This window comes from Neolamprologus brichardi, chromosome 20 (genome assembly GCF_056152115.1).
Source record: "Neolamprologus brichardi isolate AB-2024 chromosome 20, ASM5615211v1, whole genome shotgun sequence".
Classification (NCBI taxonomy): domain Eukaryota; kingdom Metazoa; phylum Chordata; class Actinopteri; order Cichliformes; family Cichlidae; genus Neolamprologus; species Neolamprologus brichardi.
In genome coordinates this window covers 27,493,731-27,511,353 of record NC_142123.1, presented here as the reverse complement: position 1 = coordinate 27,511,353, position 17,623 = coordinate 27,493,731, and the positions used below count along the sequence as shown (strand labels likewise).

The window sequence follows — 17,623 nt, the reverse complement described above, 5'->3', positions numbered from 1 at the left end:
TTTCTTTGTTGCCAAATTGATGGCCTCCATGTTTTTCTCTCTAAATAAAATATTGTATACACTTTCCATTGTAAAAATAATTTCTTACATATTGATATTTGATAACACACCCAAAATACAAATTAAACATAACAAGATCATTTGTGTCTTTAAACACAAACAATCAGATAATTCTGTAGTGATGACTTCACAAACTGCCATGAGACTGGGATGCTCAGTTCGTCTGGTGTTTCTTCAAATACAATCTTTTATGTTTTAAGAGTTTACACTATCTCAGGCATACAAAGAAACAATAGAGGTGATGTTTAGAAGATCCTGTACAGTATTCTTTTAAAGAATAACAATATATAAATGTGTGTCACATTTAAAGAATTTGCAAATAATGAACGCAGTGTTAGATCTGTCAATGTTTCTTTAATACAGTGTGTATAGAATGAATTGAACTGTGCTTCCACAAATGAATAACAAAGATGTTTGTCATACCAGGAGGTGGTGTTGGGCAAGGAGCGACGCCTGTGGAAAAACATTATATGTTTAATTATTTAATTTTCAAGCCAGAAACTAAACACCATGACTTTGGTTATGTCATAGAAATGTCAGCAAGGACAATGAATGCAGTGTTAGATGTGTTAATGTTTCATTAATACAGTGAGTATAGAATTAATTGCACTGTGTTTCCACAGAGCAATTCATGTCTAATGTCTATTGTCTAATCACTCTCATAACACTCTCATAACACAATGTTAGCTAATCAGACGGTTGAAAAGTTCATTTATTTATTTGATAAAGGCAGTAGTCTCTTCATCCAACAGCTAGGTGATATCAGTTCTTACTTGTGATTGGTTGACAGAACTCCCCACTCAGAGGAAATCCCTTTATGCAATCACAGGTTTGTGAGGTGACATTACTGCATGTGCCGTACTCATCACACTTGCCACATGACCAAGCAAACTGGTCTTCACACTGACACTGGAGTCCTCCAGTGGAGTTTGGATAGCACCCTTTTCAAGACATTTAAAAGAAGAACAAAACACAGTTCACAAGTCATACAGCACCATATGAACAGCATTAAATGTGTTGGAGTGAAAAAGTCAAATAAGATCAGGTCCTTACATGTGGTGAAGTTCAAGTCTTTCAGTGTTAAAGACCCAGTGATGATTTCGGGGAAGGAGAAATTTCTCAGAATATTTCTGAGCACAACACTGAAATTCTGGGGCACACTAAATGCTGGGATGTGCAGTTCAAGGTCTATATCAAAGTCCACTGGTGCTGTGTAGGAGAAAAGGGGGAAATCCATCACATACAACTGTTACAATGATGGGAAACTGTATTTACGTGAAAATGTAAAACTGACCCAAGTTCGACTCATGCACGTTTCAGATTTTCAAATATCTTTATAATTTAAGAATACGTTATTTATTAAAGTATGTTACTTGTCTAGGTTTATCCATTAACAACACATTGGTTTAGGTCAATGCCTAAAAAGCTGCTTGGTAAGTTTTAGAAAATTAGCAGCGGCTGAGCTAAAGCACAACAGTAGCCATATCTTTTGAAAGTGTTTTCTTTGTTGCCAAGTTGATGGCCCCCATGTTTTTCTCTATAAAAAAATATTGTATACACTTTCCATTGTAAAAAATAATTTCTTACATATTGATATTTGATAACACACCCAAAATACAAATTAAACATAACAAGATCATTTGTGTCTTTGAACACAAACAATCAGATAATTTAATACAGTGTGTATAGAATGAATTGAACTGTGCTTCCACAAATGAATAACAAAGATGTTTGTCATACCAGGAGGTGGTGTTGGGCAAGGAGCGACACCTGTGGAAAAACATTATATGTTTAATTATTTAATTTTCAAGCCAGAAACTAAACACCATAGATGTGTTAATGTTTCTTTAATACAGTGAGTATAGAATTAATTGCACTGTGTTTCCACAGAGCAATTCATGTCTAATGTCTAATCACTCTCATAACACTCTCATAACACAATATTAGGTAATCAGACAGTTGAAAAGTTCATTCATTTATTTGATAAAGGCAGTAGTCTCTGTTCATCCAACAGCTAGACAATTGCAGTTCTTACTTGTGATTGGTTGACAGAACTCCCCACTCAGAGGAAGTCCATAACTTTTGGTTATGTCATAGCAATGTCAGTAAGGATTTTGAACGCAGTGTTAGATCTGTTAATGTTTCTATGCTTCTAAAATGCTTCTATTTCTTCAGCTGCAGGTTTCTTACTTGTGATTGGTTGACAGAACTCCCCACTCAGAGGAAATCCCTTTATGCAATCACAGGTGTGTGAGGTGACATTACTGCATGCGCCGTACTCATCACACTTGCCACATGACCAAGCAAACTGGTCTTCACACTGACACTGGAGTCCTCCAGTGGAGTTTGGATAGCACCCTTTTCAAGACATTTAAAAGAAGAACAAAACACATTTCACAAGTCATACAGCACCATATGAACAGCATTAAATGTGTTGGAGTGCAAAAGTCAAATAAGATCAGGTCCTTACATGTGGTGAAGTTCAAGTCTTTCAGTGTTAAAGACCCAGTGATGATTTCGGGGAAGGAGAAATTTCTCAGAATATTTCTGAGCACAACACTGAAATTCTGGGGCACACTAGATGCTGGGATGTGCAGTTCAAGGTCTATATCAAAGTCCACTGGTGCTGTGTAGGAGAAAAGGGGAAAATCCATCACATACAACTGTTACAATGATGGGGAACTATATTTATGTGAAAATGTAAAACTGACCCAAGTTCGACTCATGCACATTTCAGATTTTCAAATATCTTTATCATTTAAGGATGCATTATTTATTAAAGTATGTTACTTGTTTAGGTTTATTCATTAACAACACATTGGTTTAGGTCAATGCCTAAAAAGCTACTTGGTAAGTTTTAGAAAATTAGCAGCGGCTGAGCTAAAGCACAACAGTAGCCATATCTTTTGAAAGTGTTTTCTTTGTTGCCAAATTGATGGCCTCCATGTTTTTCTCTCTAAATAAAATATTGTATACACTTTCCATTGTAAAAATAATTTCTTACATATTGATATTTGATAACACACCCAAAATACAAATTAAACATAACAAGATCATTTGTGTCTTTGAACACAAACAATCAGATAATTCTGTAGTGATGACTTCACAAACTGCCATGAGACTGGGATGCTCAGTTCGTCTGGTGTTTCTTCAAATACAATCTTTTATGTTTTAAGAGTTTACACTATCTCAGGCATACAAAGAAACAATAGAGGTGATGTTTAGAAGATCCTGTACAGTATTCTTTTAAAGAATAACAATATATAAATGTGTGTCACATTTAAAGAATTTGCAAATAATGAACGCAGTGTTAGATCTGTCAATGTTTCTTTAATACAGTGTGTATAGAATGAATTGAACTGTGCTTCCACAAATGAATAACAAAGATGTTTGTCATACCAGGAGGTGGTGTTGGGCAAGGAGCGACGCCTGTGGAAAAACATTATATGTTTAATTATTTAATTTTCAAGCCAGAAACTAAACACCATGACTTTGGTTATGTCATAGAAATGTCAGCAAGGACAATGAATGCAGTGTTAGATGTGTTAATGTTTCATTAATACAGTGAGTATAGAATTAATTGCACTGTGTTTCCACAGAGCAATTCATGTCTAATGTCTATTGTCTAATCACTCTCATAACACTCTCATAACACAATGTTAGCTAATCAGACTGTTGAAAAGTTCATTTATTTATTTGATAAAGGCAGTAGTCTGTTCATCCAACAGCTAGATGATATCAGTTCTTACTTGTGATTGGTTGACAGAACTCCCCACTCAGAGGAAATCCCTTTATGCAATCACAGGTTTGTGAGGTGACATTACTGCATGTGCCGTACTCATCACACTTGCCACATGACCAAGCAAACTGGTCTTCACACTGACACTGGAGTCCTCCAGTGGAGTTTGGATAGCACCCTTTTCAAGACATTTAAAAGAAGAACAAAACACAGTTCACAAGTCATACAGCACCATATGAACAGCATTAAATGTGTTGGAGTGCAAAAGTCAAATAAGATCAGGTCCTTACATGTGGTGAAGTTCAAGTCTTTCAGTGTTAAAGACCCAGTGATGATTTTGGGGAAGGAGAAATTTCTCAGAATATTTCTGAGCACAACACTGAAATTCTGGGGCACACTAGATGCTGGGATGTGCAGTTCAAGGTCTATATCAAAGTCCACTGGTGCTGTGTAGGAGAAAAGGGGGAAATCCATCACATACAACTGTTACAATGAAGGGAAACTATATTTATGTGAAAATGTAAAACTGACCCAAGTTCGACTCATGCACGTTTCAGATTTTCAAATATCTTTATCATTTAAGAATGCATTATTTATTAAAGTATGTTACTTGTCTAGGTTTATCCATTAACAACACATGGGTTTAGGTCAATGCCTAAAAAGCTGCTTGGTAAGTTTTAGAAAATTAGCAGCGGCTGAGCTAAAGCACAACAGTAGCCATATCTTTTGAAAGTGTTTTCTTTGTTGCCAAGTTGATGGCCCCCATGTTTTTCTCTATAAAAAATATTGTATACACTTTCCATTGTAAATTTTTTTTCTTACATATTATATTTGATAACACACCCAAAATACAAATTAAACATAACAAGATCATTTGTGTCTTTGAACACAAACAATCAGATAATTTAATACAGTGTGCATAGAATGAATTGAACTGTGCTTCCACAAATGAATAACAAAGATGTTTGTCATACCAGGAGGTGGTGTTGGGCAAGGAGCGACGCCTGTGGAAAAACATTATATGTTTAATTATTTAATTTTCAAGCCAGAAACTAAACACCATGACTTTGGTTATGTCATAGAAATGTCAGCAAGGACAATGAATGCAGTGTTAGATGTGTTAATGTTTCATTAATACAGTGAGTATAGAATTAATTGCACTGTCTTTCCACAGAGCAATTCATGTCTAATGTCTATTGTCTAATCACTCTCATAACACTCTCATAACACAATGTTAGCTAATCAGACGGTTGAAAAGTTCATTTATTTATTTGATAAAGGCAGTAGTCTGTTCATCCAACAGCTAGATGATATCAGTTCTTACTTGTGATTGGTTGACAGAACTCCCCACTCAGAGGAAATCCCTTTATGCAATCACAGGTTTGTGAGGTGACATTACTGCATGCGCTGTACTCATCACACTTGCCACATGACCAAGCAAACTGGTCTTCACACTGACACTGGAGTCCTCCAGTGGAGTTTGGATAGCACCCTTTTCAAGACATTTAAAAGAAGAACAAAACACAGTTCACAAGTCATACAGCACCATATGAACAGCATTAAATGTGTTGGAGTGCAAAAGTCAAATAAGATCAGGTCCTTACATGTGGTGAAGTTCAAGTCTTTCAGTGTTAAAGACCCAGTGATGATTTCGGGGAAGGAGAAATTTCTCAGAATATTTCTGAGCACAACACTGAAATTCTGGGGCACACTAGATGCTGGGATGTGCAGTTCAAGGTCTATATCAAAGTCCACTGGTGCTGTGTAGGAGAAAAGGGGGAAATCCATCACATACAACTGTTACAATGAAGGGAAACTATATTTATGTGAAAATGTAAAACTGACCCAAGTTCGACTCATGCACGTTTCAGATTTTCAAATATCTTTATCATTTAAGAATGCATTATTTATTAAAGTATGTTACTTGTCTAGGTTTATCCATTAACAACACATGGGTTTAGGTCAATGCCTAAAAAGCTGCTTGGTAAGTTTTAGAAAATTAGCAGCGGCTGAGCTAAAGCACAACAGTAGCCATATCTTTTGAAAGTGTTTTCTTTGTTGCCAAGTTGATGGCCCCCATGTTTTTCTCTATAAAAAATATTGTATACACTTTCCATTGTAAATTTTTTTTTCTTACATATTATATTTGATAACACACCCAAAATACAAATTAAACATAACAAGATCATTTGTGTCTTTGAACACAAACAATCAGATAATTTAATACAGTGTGTATAGAATGAATTGAACTGTGCTTCCACAAATGAATAACAAAGATGTTTGTCATACCAGGAGGTGGTGTTGGGCAAGGAGCGATGCCTGTGGAAAAACATTATATGTTTAACTATTTAAATTTCAAGCCAGAAACTAAACACCATGACTTTGGTTATGTCATAGAAATGTCAGCAAGGATAATGAATGCAGTGTTAGATGTGTTAATGTTTCTTTAATACAGTGAGTATAGAATTAATTGCACTGTGGAAACAGTGCAATTCATGTCTAATGTCTATTGTCTAATCACTCTCATAACACTCTCATAACACAATGTTAGCTAATCAGACGGTTGAAAAGTTCATTTATTTATTTGATAAAGGCAGTAGTCTGTTCATCCAATAGCTAGGTGATATCAGTTCTTACTTGTGATTGGTTGACAGAACTCCCCACTCAGAGGAAATCCCTTTATGCAATCACAGGTTTGTGAGGTGACATTACTGCATGCGCTGTACTCATCACACTTGCCACATGACCAAGCAAACTGGTCTTCACACTGACACTGGAATCCTCCAGTGGAGTTTGGATAGCACCCTTTTCAAGACATTTAAAAGAAGAACAAAACACAGTTCACAAGTCATACAGCACCATATGAACAGCATTAAATGTGTTGGAGTGCAAAAGTCAAATAAGATCAGGTCCTTACATGTGGTGAAGTTCAAGTCTTTCAGTGTTAAAGACCCAGTGATGATTTCGGGGAAGGAGAAATTTCTCAGAATATTTCTGAGCACAACACTGAAATTCTGGGGCACACTAGATGCTGGGATGTGCAGTTCAAGGTCTATATCAAAGTCCACTGGTGCTGTGTAGGAGAAAAGGGGGAAATCCATCACATACAACTGTTACAATGAAGGGAAACTATATTTATGTGAAAATGTAAAACTGACCCAAGTTCGACTCATGCACGTTTCAGATTTTCAAATATCTTTATCATTTAAGAATGCATTATTTATTAAAGTATGTTACTTGTCTAGGTTTATCCATTAACAACACATGGGTTTAGGTCAATGCCTAAAAAGCTGCTTGGTAAGTTTTAGAAAATTAGCAGCGGCTGAGCTAAAGCACAACAGTAGCCATATCTTTTGAAAGTGTTTTCTTTGTTGCCAAGTTGATGGCCCCCATGTTTTTCTCTATAAAAAATATTGTATACACTTTCCATTGTAAATTTTTTTTTCTTACATATTATATTTGATAACACACCCAAAATACAAATTAAACATAACAAGATCATTTGTGTCTTTGAACACAAACAATCAGATAATTTAATACAGTGTGTATAGAATGAATTGAACTGTGCTTCCACAAATGAATAACAAAGATGTTTGTCATACCAGGAGGTGGTGTTGGGCAAGGAGCGATGCCTGTGGAAAAACATTATATGTTTAACTATTTAAATTTCAAGCCAGAAACTAAACACCATGACTTTGGTTATGTCATAGAAATGTCAGCAAGGATAATGAATGCAGTGTTAGATGTGTTAATGTTTCTTTAATACAGTGAGTATAGAATTAATTGCACTGTGGAAACAGTGCAATTCATGTCTAATGTCTATTGTCTAATCACTCTCATAACACTCTCATAACACAATGTTAGCTAATCAGACGGTTGAAAAGTTCATTTATTTATTTGATAAAGGCAGTAGTCTGTTCATCCAATAGCTAGGTGATATCAGTTCTTACTTGTGATTGGTTGACAGAACTCCCCACTCAGAGGAAATCCCTTTATGCAATCACAGGTTTGTGAGGTGACATTACTGCATGCGCTGTACTCATCACACTTGCCACATGACCAAGCAAACTGGTCTTCACACTGACACTGGAATCCTCCAGTGGAGTTTGGATAGCACCCTTTTCAAGACATTTAAAAGAAGAACAAAACACAGTTCACAAGTCATACAGCACCATATGAACAGCATTAAATGTGTTGGAGTGCAAAAGTCAAATAAGATCAGGTCCTTACATGTGGTGAAGTTCAAGTCTTTCAGTGTTAAAGACCCAGTGATGATTTCGGGGAAGGAGAAATTTCTCAGAATATTTCTGAGCACAACACTGAAATTCTGGGGCACACTAGATGCTGGGATGTGCAGTTCAAGGTCTATATCAAAGTCCACTGGTGCTGTGTAGGAGAAAAGGGGGAAATCCATCACATACAACTGTTACAATGAAGGGAAACTATATTTATGTGAAAATGTAAAACTGACCCAAGTTCGACTCATGCACGTTTCAGATTTTCAAATATCTTTATCATTTAAGAATGCATTATTTATTAAAGTATGTTACTTGTCTAGGTTTATCCATTAACAACACATGGGTTTAGGTCAATGCCTAAAAAGCTGCTTGGTAAGTTTTAGAAAATTAGCAGCGGCTGAGCTAAAGCACAACAGTAGCCATATCTTTTGAAAGTGTTTTCTTTGTTGCCAAGTTGATGGCCCCCATGTTTTTCTCTATAAAAAATATTGTATACACTTTCCATTGTAAATTTTTTTTTCTTACATATTATATTTGATAACACACCCAAAATACAAATTAAACATAACAAGATCATTTGTGTCTTTGAACACAAACAATCAGATAATTTAATACAGTGTGTATAGAATGAATTGAACTGTGCTTCCACAAATGAATAACAAAGATGTTTGTCATACCAGGAGGTGGTGTTGGGCAAGGAGCGATGCCTGTGGAAAAACATTATATGTTTAACTATTTAAATTTCAAGCCAGAAACTAAACACCATGACTTTGGTTATGTCATAGAAATGTCAGCAAGGATAATGAATGCAGTGTTAGATGTGTTAATGTTTCTTTAATACAGTGAGTATAGAATTAATTGCACTGTGGAAACAGTGCAATTCATGTCTAATGTCTATTGTCTAATCACTCTCATAACACTCTCATAACACAATGTTAGCTAATCAGACGGTTGAAAAGTTCATTTATTTATTTGATAAAGGCAGTAGTCTGTTCATCCAATAGCTAGGTGATATCAGTTCTTACTTGTGATTGGTTGACAGAACTCCCCACTCAGAGGAAATCCCTTTATGCAATCACAGGTTTGTGAGGTGACATTACTGCATGCGCTGTACTCATCACACTTGCCACATGACCAAGCAAACTGGTCTTCACACTGACACTGGAATCCTCCAGTGGAGTTTGGATAGCACCCTTTTCAAGACATTTAAAAGAAGAACAAAACACAGTTCACAAGTCATACAGCACCATATGAACAGCATTAAATGTGTTGGAGTGCAAAAGTCAAATAAGATCAGGTCCTTACATGTGGTGAAGTTCAAGTCTTTCAGTGTTAAAGACCCAGTGATGATTTCGGGGAAGGAGAAATTTCTCAGAATATTTCTGAGCACAACACTGAAATTCTGGGGCACACTAGATGCTGGGATGTGCAGTTCAAGGTCTATATCAAAGTCCACTGGTGCTGTGTAGGAGAAAAGGGGGAAATCCATCACATACAACTGTTACAATGATGGGAAACTGTATTTACGTGAAAATGTAAAACTGACCCAAGTTCGACTCGTGCACGTTTCAGATTTTCAAATATCTTTATCATTTAAGAATGCGTTATTTATTAAAGTATGTTACTTGTTTAGGTTTATCCTTTAACAACACATGGGTTTAGGTCAATGCCTAAAAAGCTGCTTGGTAAGTTTTAGAAAATTAGCAGCGGCTGAGCTAAAGCACAACAGTAGCCATATCTTTTGAAAGTGTTTTCTTTGTTGCCAAGTTGATGGCCCCCATGTTTTTCTCTATAAAAAAATATTGTATACACTTTCCATTGTAAAAAATAATTTCTTACATATTGATATTTGATAACACACCCAAAATACAAATTAAACATAACAAGATCATTTGTGTCTTTGAACACAAACAATCAGATAATTTAATACAGTGTGTATAGAATGAATTGAACTGTGCTTCCACAAATGAATAACAAAGATGTTTGTCATACCAGGAGGTGGTGTTGGGCAAGGAGCGATGCCTGTGGAAAAACATTATATGTTTAACTATTTAAATTTCAAGCCAGAAACTAAACACCATGACTTTGGTTATGTCATAGAAATGTCAGCAAGGATAATGAATGCAGTGTTAGATGTGTTAATGTTTCTTTAATACAGTGAGTATAGAATTAATTGCACTGTGGAAACAGTGCAATTCATGTCTAATGTCTATTGTCTAATCACTCTCATAACACTCTCATAACACAATGTTAGCTAATCAGACGGTTGAAAAGTTCATTTATTTATTTGATAAAGGCAGTAGTCTGTTCATCCAATAGCTAGGTGATATCAGTTCTTACTTGTGATTGGTTGACAGAACTCCCCACTCAGAGGAAATCCCTTTATGCAATCACAGGTTTGTGAGGTGACATTACTGCATGCGCTGTACTCATCACACTTGCCACATGACCAAGCAAACTGGTCTTCACACTGACACTGGAATCCTCCAGTGGAGTTTGGATAGCACCCTTTTCAAGACATTTAAAAGAAGAACAAAACACAGTTCACAAGTCATACAGCACCATATGAACAGCATTAAATGTGTTGGAGTGCAAAAGTCAAATAAGATCAGGTCCTTACATGTGGTGAAGTTCAAGTCTTTCAGTGTTAAAGACCCAGTGATGATTTCGGGGAAGGAGAAATTTCTCAGAATATTTCTGAGCACAACACTGAAATTCTGGGGCACACTAGATGCTGGGATGTGCAGTTCAAGGTCTATATCAAAGTCCACTGGTGCTGTGTAGGAGAAAAGGGGGAAATCCATCACATACAACTGTTACAATGAAGGGAAACTATATTTATGTGAAAATGTAAAACTGACCCAAGTTCGACTCATGCACGTTTCAGATTTTCAAATATCTTTATCATTTAAGAATGCATTATTTATTAAAGTATGTTACTTGTCTAGGTTTATCCATTAACAACACATGGGTTTAGGTCAATGCCTAAAAAGCTGCTTGGTAAGTTTTAGAAAATTAGCAGCGGCTGAGCTAAAGCACAACAGTAGCCATATCTTTTGAAAGTGTTTTCTTTGTTGCCAAGTTGATGGCCCCCATGTTTTTCTCTATAAAAAATATTGTATACACTTTCCATTGTAAATTTTTTTTTCTTACATATTATATTTGATAACACACCCAAAATACAAATTAAACATAACAAGATCATTTGTGTCTTTGAACACAAACAATCAGATAATTTAATACAGTGTGTATAGAATGAATTGAACTGTGCTTCCACAAATGAATAACAAAGATGTTTGTCATACCAGGAGGTGGTGTTGGGCAAGGAGCGATGCCTGTGGAAAAACATTATATGTTTAACTATTTAAATTTCAAGCCAGAAACTAAACACCATGACTTTGGTTATGTCATAGAAATGTCAGCAAGGATAATGAATGCAGTGTTAGATGTGTTAATGTTTCTTTAATACAGTGAGTATAGAATTAATTGCACTGTGGAAACAGTGCAATTCATGTCTAATGTCTATTGTCTAATCACTCTCATAACACTCTCATAACACAATGTTAGCTAATCAGACGGTTGAAAAGTTCATTTATTTATTTGATAAAGGCAGTAGTCTGTTCATCCAATAGCTAGGTGATATCAGTTCTTACTTGTGATTGGTTGACAGAACTCCCCACTCAGAGGAAATCCCTTTATGCAATCACAGGTTTGTGAGGTGACATTACTGCATGCGCTGTACTCATCACACTTGCCACATGACCAAGCAAACTGGTCTTCACACTGACACTGGAATCCTCCAGTGGAGTTTGGATAGCACCCTTTTCAAGACATTTAAAAGAAGAACAAAACACAGTTCACAAGTCATACAGCACCATATGAACAGCATTAAATGTGTTGGAGTGCAAAAGTCAAATAAGATCAGGTCCTTACATGTGGTGAAGTTCAAGTCTTTCAGTGTTAAAGACCCAGTGATGATTTCGGGGAAGGAGAAATTTCTCAGAATATTTCTGAGCACAACACTGAAATTCTGGGGCACACTAGATGCTGGGATGTGCAGTTCAAGGTCTATATCAAAGTCCACTGGTGCTGTGTAGGAGAAAAGGGGGAAATCCATCACATACAACTGTTACAATGATGGGAAACTGTATTTACGTGAAAATGTAAAACTGACCCAAGTTCGACTCGTGCACGTTTCAGATTTTCAAATATCTTTATCATTTAAGAATGCGTTATTTATTAAAGTATGTTACTTGTTTAGGTTTATCCTTTAACAACACATGGGTTTAGGTCAATGCCTAAAAAGCTGCTTGGTAAGTTTTAGAAAATTAGCAGCGGCTGAGCTAAAGCACAACAGTAGCCATATCTTTTGAAAGTGTTTTCTTTGTTGCCAAGTTGATGGCCCCCATGTTTTTCTCTATAAAAAAATATTGTATACACTTTCCATTGTAAAAAATAATTTCTTACATATTGATATTTGATAACACACCCAAAATACAAATTAAACATAACAAGATCATTTGTGTCTTTGAACACAAACAATCAGATAATTTAATACAGTGTGTATAGAATGAATTGAACTGTGCTTCCACAAATGAATAACAAAGATGTTTGTCATACCAGGAGGTGGTGTTGGGCAAGGAGCGATGCCTGTGGAAAAACATTATATGTTTAACTATTTAATTTTCAAGCCAGAAACTAAACACCATAGATGTGTTAATGTTTGTTTAATACAGTGAGTATAGAATTAATTGCACTGTGTTTCCACAGAGCAATTCATGTCTAATGTCTAATCACTCTCATAACACAATATTAGGTAATCAGACAGTTGAAAAGTTCATTCATTTATTTGATAAAGGCAGTAGTCTCTGTTCATCCAACAGCTAGACAATTGCAGTTCTTACTTGTGATTGGTTGACAGAACTCCCCACTCAGAGGAAGTCTATAACTTTTGGTTATGTCATAGCAATGTCAGTAAGGATTTTGAACGCAGTGTTAGATCTGTTAATGTTTCTATGCTTCTAAAATGCTTCTATTTCTTCAGCTGCAGGTTTCTTACTTGCGTTTGGTTCACAGAACTCTCCATCAGGAGGAAGCCCTTTGATGCATCCACAGGTTTGTGAGGTAACATTATTGCATGCACCGTATAGGCCACACTTTTCACATGACCAACCAAAGTGGTCCTCACACTGACACTGCATTCCTCCGGTGGAGTTTGGATAGCACCCTGTTAAAGTCATTCAAAACAATGACAAAACACACCATATAAATCATGCACCAGAGTATGAACACATTTAAATCTGTCCGAGTACAAAATTCTTACATGTGGTGAAGTTCAAGTCTTCTATTATTAAAGACTGAGTGATGGTTTTGGGGAATGACAAATTTCCCACATGGTTTCTGAACAGATCAATGAAATTTGGGGGCAGGCTGGATACTGGCAAGAGCAAGTTAAAGTCTATATCATACTCCACTGGCACTGTAGAGGAGACAAAAAACAAGCACCCCATTTATTTAAGATGTTTCTACTTCTGTTGCAACTATATATTATATACATGTGAAATACATATATCACATGTATATTAAATTACATGTGATATATCATTTAGTGATATAGCTGTTGGTGTAGCTAGAAAAAAATTTCTCAAACATTTCATAAATTGTAAATATCTCTCGTAAACAAGATATTTGCGACTACAGCTACTGAACCCTTGAAACAAATTTCATACAAAGTTATGGCTTTAGGATAGAATTCAAATCAACATCCTTTACACTTTAAATAAAATTACATTATTAAATCCTTTCACAGAACACAGACGTAGAAACCTCAGTCTAACTACATATGCTGGATAAATGTACTTACATTTACATTACATACTTACTTACCTATCACATGTGATACATGTTTGACTAGTCCTACCTGGGTTGCTGTTTTTTAATTGGCAATATTGCCCATCTGCTGGAAGTCCATTAATGCATCCACATGTATCACCAACGATGGCATCACAGGCCTCATAGTTAATGCATTTGTTATATGACCAAGCAAAGTTCTCCTCACATGTGCACTGGTATCCAGTTATGTTTGCAGTTATGTTTGGTGAACACACTGAGAAGAACACAACATAATGGTTCAATGTGACACTTTGAGTGAATAAGATTGGCAAGCAATGGAGAAGCAACATAAATGGATGTTTTACCTGTTGTTGTATTAATGCTTGTAATCTCACCAGTGGCGTTGATCGATAAAGGAAAACTGAGAGTGTTCAGTATCGACTGGAATTGTTCCAAATTTGAGACACTTATAACAGCTTGGAGCTCATACTCAGTGGAATTTGATGAAGCTAAAGGTAAAAAAAAGATAAAGAAAAACCCAAACAAACCATAAAGCAATGATAACATTGATAATCTGGACTTGGTCAGATACTGTTATTGCTATTCAGTTCTGCTTGTTCATTGAATATCCTCCCTCGTCTAGTTTTTCAAAGCACTTTGCAAAGCATGTTTTTTTTTTTTAATAAATACAATTATTATATAATTATATTATTAGTCAACAAACATGTGTTACATTGTAGTAACACTGCTAAAATTGTACTCACTTTCTCTTTTTTGTCTTAGATGAATGCTGGATTCTTCTGCACTCATTAACTCCTGGAAGAAAATCCAGGAGGAAAATGACTTGTTTCACTGTATTTTTTCATCATTATACATTCATTCATTTTTATTCTTACCTCAAAGAAGCCATTTAGAAACTCTCTGTGTCCCTCATACTTAAGACAGTTCCATATGACTAGGAGAATAACGATGCATAACGAGACCTTTCGTAATGTCATCCTAACTAAAGAGAAAAGAACACAAGTCCTTTTAATAAAATCAGTCATTATTCACGGTGTCATGCTGCTGGCATTCCTTCTGTAAATGGGAGCCAACAGGAAGGCAAAAGGTTTTCTGGCTTCCAGATAATGTGCTGCTCAACTTGTTTAAATGTATTTGGATCATACCAGCCTGTCAATGTTTATTTGTTAGCATGCAAACAGAGTTTTGAAAATGTTTAACTTCAAACATTGTCACTCACTTTTGACTTTAGCAGCACAGTGTGAGTAGAATTTCGCTAAGTTAGAGAAATGACACAGACGTAAAAACGTAACAATGAGATTAGTCTAAGTTTAGGTGAAGATGGCGTTTGGTTTTGCTGAAATGTGCCCATGTTTATTAGTTGTTCTGGATCATGAACCCGATAAATGTTTCACAGTTCTTAGCAGCATTATACCCCAAGAGTTCAACCTTACTAATAAGATTTTTGTCTTATAATTTATTTAAAAAAAGAAACTAATAAGTTAATGCGCATGTGTACCCCTGAGACTGTGTATTATCTCCATCCATCCATCCATTAATCCATCCGTCTTCCTCAACATACCCTATTCAGGGTAGCGTAGGAGTTGTAAGCTTGTCTCAGCTGTCATACGATAACAGATGGCAAACATTCAAAATATTTAATTTATTGCTGTTTGCTTGCAAAGTTAATTATTTGTTTGTTTTAGGAACAGCAGTAGCTAGCAAAATCTAGCAAAATAGCTAGATATTAGATATGTCAGTAAACATTCTAGGATACTTCTTTAAAATTGGTCTGAAGATATGAGGAATAATAATACAATATAAAAGACACTGAGTAATGGAAATTCTACATTAAGTTGATTACCTTTTGCTGTTGTTGCCGTCTCTAAAGCCTCTTGTCATTTTGTCATTTTGCAGCACACCTTCACATACAGACTACAGCATCAAATGAGAAAACAACTTCCTTGATTGCTTTTTCTGAGTCACAAACCTGTCTGTCTGGTTTCTTTGAGAGAAAAGTAGATCATACACTTGATAAACTTCAATGTGTTGATGATTGTCCTTGTTCACGCAGACAGTGCTTCGTGGTCTTTGTTCAGTACCTCAAATTGGCTGACAGGTGTTTACAAACAGAAAACCAAACAGGGGTGCCAAAGCTGAAAATTTCTCTCATAATACGCATGAATTTAGCTCCTGGATCCAGAAACATATCTGCTTTATTTTATTAGTTTGTGATATTTTCTTAGGATGTCATGCAGGTTTGTCATTATTTGTCATTCAATTTGTTTGATGAAAAATTTCATATTTTATTGTTCATTGGTAAAAAGCATTTCTAAAGAAATTTTTTGAGCCATAACTACAGCAGACAAAGATCCTCAGTGGAGACAACACGTGGTGTATTAAATATTTATAGAATCTTGTTATTTGGCAGAGGTATGCAATTTATATTTTTATATTTTGCCCAAAATCTACCAGTTCATTAAAGTATGTCAAGAAGAAAGAATATCTTTATTCCAAATTAGTGCACTGGCCTTGGTATAAGGGGGTCTGGTCAAGTGCTTTCTGTATATGGTGCCTTCTTCCGCTTCTTTTTTTTTTTCATTTTCTGTTTCTATTTCAAATGAAATAAAAAAAAAAAATCATGTCCACAATTCAGCAGACAGGTTAAGCACACCTGTTTTGGTTTTGCTGAATTAGTAAGTCGATATGAAACAAACAATGAAATTATAGCCACCAAAAGATTCCTGCACTCAGCAGCTTTTCAGTTTATCTTGGGATCTTTTTAAACATCATCAGTACACAAAACACAATAGGATTTTTCCACTGACAACACAAAGCGAGACGAAAATCAGCCTAAAGAGACTTAAAAACCACAGTGAAACACTGACTCTACTGTAGAAACACATACAGGTCAAAATGGAGGCTACAATTCTACAAGCCAGAAATGCCCTGTTTCTTCAGACTTCATCAAATCCAATGGGTGAAACCAGACAACAGTAGATACTATAGCAGAATAAGCTATTTGGCATTAGCAGAGAAGATTTGGCAAGTATTCATGGGCCCAAACCGCATACTTAACTCTGCTGCTTCACGCAATGCATTTTCCTTAAAAAATGTGGCACCATTTAAGGGGAAATAAATGGGCTTTCCAGTTGTATAAGATTTATTGCCAAGAACCATTGTTGCAGAAAAGAAACAATGAGCCAAACATGGTTTAAGTTTTGTGGTAAGTTTATGTGTATGTTTATGTACATGTTTATGTATTATGTATTATTATACATATTGCCAGTGCTATAAAAGTTCCAAAGTTGTGGTACTCATCTGATAGTTATTTGTTTAGATATCTGTTTAACTAACATCATAAAATGGATGAAGTGAACTTCTGGTGTGTTCCTATAAATACACAGAATGTATTCCCCTGTCTGTTTTCCTTTTTTCATGTTAATTGGACTCTGTGGGTATAATCTCACTTTATTCCGATCATTAAATGGTCATTAATTGGTTTGTTTTTTTTAGTTTTCTTATTGCTGGAAAAGAGTGAGGCCCCATGTTGAACACCTCAGATGATCTGGGGAAGGAGAATATATTTGTGTTTTGTTGTTTGGTAACATATTAACTCAGGGCCCAGCAACACTCACACTATATATTCACACCTTTAATTGAAGGCTTTTGAGACATAATTAACACATGAGTTTGCATTTGCGATATCAGATATTAAACTATTTATTTTAAATCATGTTGTATATTACTAGTG

At 35.6% G+C, this 17,623-nt stretch overlaps 1 protein-coding gene across 1 annotated transcript in view; it reads right to left on the bottom strand.

Annotated features, from left to right (window-relative positions):
* The window catches only part of LOC118454436 (uncharacterized), a 30,887-nt gene extending 15,972 nt beyond the window's left edge, over positions 1 to 14,915 (bottom strand). The window contains exons 1-31 of the mRNA XM_087833650.1: positions 14,766 to 14,915; positions 14,634 to 14,685; positions 14,235 to 14,378; positions 13,958 to 14,143; positions 13,361 to 13,516; positions 13,097 to 13,264; positions 12,658 to 12,687; positions 11,971 to 12,126; positions 11,691 to 11,858; positions 11,343 to 11,372; positions 10,658 to 10,813; positions 10,378 to 10,545; positions 10,030 to 10,059; positions 9,343 to 9,498; positions 9,063 to 9,230; positions 8,715 to 8,744; positions 8,030 to 8,185; positions 7,750 to 7,917; positions 7,402 to 7,431; positions 6,717 to 6,872; positions 6,437 to 6,604; positions 6,089 to 6,118; positions 5,404 to 5,559; positions 5,124 to 5,291; positions 4,774 to 4,803; positions 4,090 to 4,245; positions 3,810 to 3,977; positions 3,460 to 3,489; positions 2,531 to 2,686; positions 834 to 1,001; positions 484 to 513 (exon numbers count right to left, since the gene is read on the bottom strand). Coding sequence (XP_087689776.1) covers positions 484 to 513; positions 834 to 1,001; positions 2,531 to 2,686; positions 3,460 to 3,489; positions 3,810 to 3,977; positions 4,090 to 4,245; positions 4,774 to 4,803; positions 5,124 to 5,291; positions 5,404 to 5,559; positions 6,089 to 6,118; positions 6,437 to 6,604; positions 6,717 to 6,872; positions 7,402 to 7,431; positions 7,750 to 7,917; positions 8,030 to 8,185; positions 8,715 to 8,744; positions 9,063 to 9,230; positions 9,343 to 9,498; positions 10,030 to 10,059; positions 10,378 to 10,545; positions 10,658 to 10,813; positions 11,343 to 11,372; positions 11,691 to 11,858; positions 11,971 to 12,126; positions 12,658 to 12,687; positions 13,097 to 13,264; positions 13,361 to 13,516; positions 13,958 to 14,143; positions 14,235 to 14,378; positions 14,634 to 14,685; positions 14,766 to 14,915 — 3,718 coding nt within the window. The remainder of the gene's footprint in view (positions 1 to 483; positions 514 to 833; positions 1,002 to 2,530; positions 2,687 to 3,459; positions 3,490 to 3,809; positions 3,978 to 4,089; positions 4,246 to 4,773; positions 4,804 to 5,123; positions 5,292 to 5,403; positions 5,560 to 6,088; positions 6,119 to 6,436; positions 6,605 to 6,716; positions 6,873 to 7,401; positions 7,432 to 7,749; positions 7,918 to 8,029; positions 8,186 to 8,714; positions 8,745 to 9,062; positions 9,231 to 9,342; positions 9,499 to 10,029; positions 10,060 to 10,377; positions 10,546 to 10,657; positions 10,814 to 11,342; positions 11,373 to 11,690; positions 11,859 to 11,970; positions 12,127 to 12,657; positions 12,688 to 13,096; positions 13,265 to 13,360; positions 13,517 to 13,957; positions 14,144 to 14,234; positions 14,379 to 14,633; positions 14,686 to 14,765) is intronic.
* Positions 14,916 to 17,623: the final 2,708 nt, after the last annotated feature.